Source organism: Mustelus asterias, unplaced genomic scaffold, assembly GCF_964213995.1.
Source record: "Mustelus asterias unplaced genomic scaffold, sMusAst1.hap1.1 HAP1_SCAFFOLD_891, whole genome shotgun sequence".
NCBI classification, from domain to species: Eukaryota; Metazoa; Chordata; class Chondrichthyes; order Carcharhiniformes; family Triakidae; genus Mustelus; species Mustelus asterias.
In genome coordinates, this window is record NW_027590837.1 from 109,606 (window position 1) to 115,000 (window position 5,395).

At 53.8% G+C, this 5,395-nt stretch overlaps 1 protein-coding gene across 1 annotated transcript in view; it reads left to right on the forward strand.

Annotated features, from left to right (window-relative positions):
* Window positions 1-208: 208 nt before the first annotated feature.
* LOC144487577 (cell adhesion molecule 3-like) overlaps window positions 209-5,395 on the forward strand; it is a gene marked incomplete at its 3' end in the record, with an annotated part of 51,712 nt that continues 46,525 nt past the window's right edge. Inside the window, exon 1 of the mRNA XM_078205661.1 lies at window positions 209-365. Coding sequence (XP_078061787.1) covers window positions 290-365 — 76 coding nt within the window. The remainder of the gene's footprint in view (window positions 366-5,395) is intronic.

Here is a 5,395-nt window from a genome sequence, read left to right on the forward strand (position 1 = left end):
TTTGTTGAGAGGCAGCCAACAGAGATGCTGCAGTGAGGGGAGGGCGGCTCTCAGACGCAGTGCTGCTTTCAGCCAAAGTCACTCCCTTTCGCAACCCCTCTCTGCACTTGGTAGGTCCTGTAGTTGGAGATTTCACCCTCCTTGCATTACAGAGAGCAGCTTCACTTCTCCCCCCCCCCCCCCCTCTCCCTTATCCTGTTGACAGGCCTCTGTGGCAGAAGCTCCATCTCTCTCTCCCTGTATTTGTGTGTCTGCTTTGTGCAAAATCAGTGCGGGCACTGCGCTCACAATGAAATCACTTTTAGCGCAGTTCTCCATCCTGCTCGCCTTCGCCCACTGCACCTGGACTGAAGAAATCTTGCAAGGTGAGTGCTCGGTTTTTTTTTTACCCTGTCCAGTTCAAATGGAAATCGGGTGTTTTCAGTGTTGTAAATGGAAGCAGAGAGAAAAATAAAACAAGTCTTTCAACAGATGGGCAGTGTGCAGACCCAGGAAAGCTTTTTGTTGCAAAAACATGGGGGTTTTATTGAGAAAACATGGGTAATAAATATATATCAGCTTTTGTTTTATTCCTTGAAGCAGCCTTCATTTGACTGGCGTGCAAACAAGATGGTTCTTTTCCAGTAATTGGTTATTGGAAAATATTCCACATTAATGTGTTGTTGTCCTTACCTGATAAAGATCCCAATTGCCCTGTTATCATTTTTCCAGGATTTGTTTTTCCTGCTCTGGGTGTTATATATCTGAATGATTTTATTTAATCTCTATCTCTGCCTGTCATCCCCTGAGCAAATGGGAGAAGCTTTTGTTTTGATCTGTGGATGAGGAGGGACCATTTTTTTTCTGTCTCTGATTCACGTCGTGTGTGTGTGTGTGTGTGTATGACAGGCGGGAATTAACCCCCCACCCCCCCCCCCCACTCCCCCCCACTCCACACATCCACAACACTGTCAACCCCCAACCCCCCCTTCACTGATCTGTCCTTCTACAGCCCCTCTATGACCGACCAACAGCCCACTCTCCATCCACAGGGATGCTTCTTATAGCATCAGGACACAGCTAACCTCACATACCTCTCCCCCTCCTCCTGACATCTGGGTGGGGCTCAGCGTGAGAGGGCTGCGTTTTTCTGGGGTGGGGCTGTATTTTGATGAGATGGGGCTGTGTTTTTCTGAGGCGGGGCTGTGTTTTGCTGGGGTGGACCTGCGTTTCAATGGGATAAAGTCTGTCTTTTAATAGGATGGGACTGTGTTTGAGTTAGACAGGAATGTTTTATTGGAATGGGGCTATGTTTTATTGGGATGGGGTTGTGCTTTGATGGGATGGGGCTGTGTTTTGATGGGATGGGGCTGTGTTTTGGTGGGATGCTGCTGTGTCTGATGGGATGGAGCTGTGTTTTGGTGAGACAGGGCTGTGTTTTAATGGGATGGGGCTGTGTCTGACGGGATGGGACTGTGTTTTGATGGGATGGGGCTGTGACTGATGAGATGGGGCTACATCCTGATGGGATGGGGCTGTGTTTTGATGGGACGGGGTTGCGTTTTGATGGGATGGGGCCATGTTTTGATGGGATGAGGCTGTGTCCTGATGGGATGCATTTGTGTCTGATGGGGTGAGGCTGTGTTTTGATGGGATGGGGCTGTGACTGATGAGATGGGGCTATGTCCTGATGGGATGGGGCTGTGTTTTGATGGGATGGGACTGTGTCTTGATGGAATGGGGTGTGTTTTGGTGGGTTGGGGCTGTGTTTTAATGGGATGGGGCTGTGTCTGATGGGATGGGACTGTGTTTTGATGGGATGGGGCTGTGTTTTGATGGGATGGGGCTGTGTTTCATGGGATGGGATTGTGTCCTGATGGGATGGGGCTGTGTTTTGATGGGATGGGGCTGTGTTTTGATGGGATGGGGCTGTGTCCTTAAGGGATGGGGCTGTGTCCTTAAGGGATGGGGCTGTGTCCTTAAGGGATGGGGCTGTGTTCTGATGGAATGGGCTGTGTTTTGATGGGATGGGACCATGTCCTGATGGGATGGGTCTGTGTTTTGGTGGGATGGGGCTGTGTCCTGATGGGACAGGTCTGTGTTTGATGGGATGGGGCTGTGTTTTGATGGGACGGGGTTGCGTTTTGATGGGATGGGGCCATGTTTTGATGGGATGAGGCTGTGTCCTGATGGGATGCATTTGTGTCTGATGGGGTGAGGCTGTGCTTTGATGGGATGGGGCCGTGTCCTGATGGGACAGGTCTGTGTCTTGATGGGATGGGGCTGTGTTTTGATGGGACGGGGTTGCGTTTTGATGGGATGGGGCCATGTTTTGATGGGATGAGGTTGTGTCCTGATGGGATGTGTTTGTCTCTGATGGGGTGGGGCTGTGTTTTGATGGGATGCGGCTGTGTTTTGATGGGATGGGGCTGTGTTTTGATGAGATGGGGCTGTCTATGATGGGATGGGGCTATGTTTGATGGGATGGGGTTGTGTTTTATTGGGATGGCGCTGCGTTTTGATGGAGTGGGGCTGTGTCCTGATTGGATGGGGCCATGACTTGATGGGATGAGGCTGTGTTTTGATGGGATGGGGCTGTGTTTTGATGGGATGGGGTTGTGTTTTATTGGGATGGGGCTGTGTTTTATTGGGATGGGGCTGTGTTTTATTGGGATGGAGCTGTGTTTTATTGGGATGGGGCTATGTTTTGATTGGATGGGGAAGTGTCTGATGGGATGGGGAAGTGTCTGATGGGATGGGGAAGTGTCTGATGGGATGGGGCTGTGTCTGATGGGATGGGGCTGTATTTTTATTGGGGTCCAGCAGTGTTTGAAAAGGATGTGACTGTGTTTCAATGAGGCATGGTTGTGTTTAAATGTTAGGGCCCCATTTGAATGGGTTAGGGCAATGTTTCAATTAGATGGGTTTCTGTTTGACAATGAGGGCTGATTCTTTAATGGCAAGCAGATGAAACTAAGGATTGTTATATTTTAGTGAGATAGAGCTATGTTTGAATGGGAAGGGGTGTGTTTAAAGGTCAGTGGGAGAGGGTGGGGCTGTGTTTCTACGGGAGAGGGCGGGGCTGTGTTTCTACGGGAGAGGGCGGGGCTGTGTTTCTACGGGAGAGGGCGGGGCTGTGTTTCTACGGGAGAGGGCGGGGCTGTGTTTCTACGGGAGAGGGCGGGGCTGTGTTTCTACAGGAGAGGGCGGAGCTGTGTTTCTATGGGAGAGGGCGGGGCTGTGTTTCTACGGGAGAGGGCGGGGCTGTGTTTCTACGGGAGAGGGCGGGGCTGTGTTTCTACAGGAGAGGGCGGGGCTGTGTTTCTATGGGAGTGGGCGGGGCTGTGTTTCTACAGGAGAGGGCGGGGCTGTGTTTCTATGGGAGAGGGCGAGGCTGTGTTTCTACAGGAGTGGGCGGAGCTGTATTTCTATGGGCGAGGGCGGGGCTGTGTTTCTACAGGAGAGGGCGGGGCTGTGTTTCTATGGGAGAGGGCGGGGCTGTGTTTCTACAGGAGAGGGCGGGGCTGTGTTTCTACAGGAGAGGGTGGAGCTGTATTTCTATGGGAGAGGGCGGGGCTGTGTTTCTACAGGAGAGGGCGGAGCTGTGTTTCTATGGGAGAGGGCGGGGCTGTGTTTCTACAGGAGAGGGCGGAGCTGTGTTTCTATGGGAGAGGGCGGGGCTGTGTTTCTATGGGAGAGGGCGGGGCTGTGTTTCTATGGGAGAGGGCGAGGCTGTGTTTCTACAGGAGTGGGTGGGGCTGTGTTTCTACAGGAGTGGGCGGGGCTGTGTTTCTACAGGAGAGGGCAGAGCTGTGTTTCTATGGGAGAAGGCGGGGCTATGTTTCTATGAGAGAGGGCGGGGCTGTGTTTCTACAGGAGAGGGCAGAGCTGTGTTTCTATGGGAGAGGGTGGGGCTGTGTTTCTATGGGAGAGGGCGGGGCTGTGTTTCTACAGGAGAGGGCAGAGCTGTGTTTCCATGGGAGAGGGTGGGACTATGTTTCAATGGAAGTGGGCGGGGTTGTGTTTCTATGGGAGAGGGCGAGGCTGTGTTTCTATGAGAGAGGGCGGGGCTGTGTTTCTACAGGAGTGGGCGGGGCTGTGTTTCTACAGGAGAGGGCGGGGCTGTGTTTCTATGGGAGAGGGTGGGGCTGTGTTTCCACAGGAGAGGGCGGGGCTGTGTTTCTATGGGAGAGGGTGGGGCTGTGTTTCCACAGGAGAGGGCAGGGCTGTGTTTCTATAGGAGAGGGCAGGGCTGTGTTTCTACAGGAGATGGCTGGGCTGTGTTCTACAGGAAAGGGCAGGGCTGTGTTTCTACAGGAGAGGGCAGGGCTGTGTTTCTACAGGAGATGGCTGGGCTGTGTTTCTACAGGATAGGGCAGGGCTGTGTTTCTACAGGAGAGGGCAGGGCTGTGTTTCTACAGGAGATGGCTGGGCTGTGTTCTACAGGAAAGGGCGGGGCTGTGTTTCTACAGGAGATGGCTGGGCTGTGTTTCTATGGGACAGGGCTGGGCTGTGTTTCTACAGGAGTGGGGGGGGGCTGTGTTTCTATGGGAGTGGGGGGGGCTGTGTTTCTATGGGAGTGGGGGGGGCTGTGTGGGTATGGGAGAGGGTAGGGCTGAGATTCTACAGGAGAGGGCGGGGCTGTGTTTCTACAGGAGCGGCGGGGCTGTGTTTGTACGGGAGTGGGCAGTGCTGTGTTGCTACAGATGGGGGGGACTGTGTTTCTACAGGAGGGGTGCGGCTGTGTTTGTACAGGAGAGGGCGGGGCTGTGTTTCCATGGGAGAGGGTGGGGCTGCTTTTCTACTGGAGATGGCTGGGCTGTGTTTCTTCGGGAGAAGGCGAGGCTGTGTTTTTATGGGAGTGGGCGGGGCTGTGTTTCTATGGGAGATGGCTGGCCTGTGTTTGTACAGGAGTGGGCGGGGCTGTGTTTGTACAGGAGTGGGCGGGGCTGTGTGGGTATGGGAGAGGGTGGGGCTATGTTTCTATTGGAGAGGGTGGGGCTGTGTTTCTACAGGAGAGGGTGGGGCTGTGTTTCTTTATGAGAGGGTGGGGCTGTGTTTCTACAGGAGAGGGTGGGGCTGTGTTTCTACAGGAGAGGGTGGGGCTGTGTTTCTACAGGAGTGGGCGGGGCTGTGTTTGTACAGGAGTGGGCGGGGCTGTGTTTGTACAGGAGTGGGCGGGGCTGTGTGGGTATGGGAGAGGGTGGGGCTGTGTTTCTATTGGAGAGGGTGGGGCTGTGTTTCTACAGGAAAGGGTGGGGCTGTGTTTCTATTGGAGAGGGTGGGGCGGTGTTTCTTTATGAGAGGGTGGGGCTGTGTTTCTACAGGAGAGGGTGGGGCTGTGTTTCTACAGGAGAGGGTGGGGCTGTGTTTCTACAGGAGAGAGTGGGGCTGTGTTTGTCCGGGAGAAGGCGGG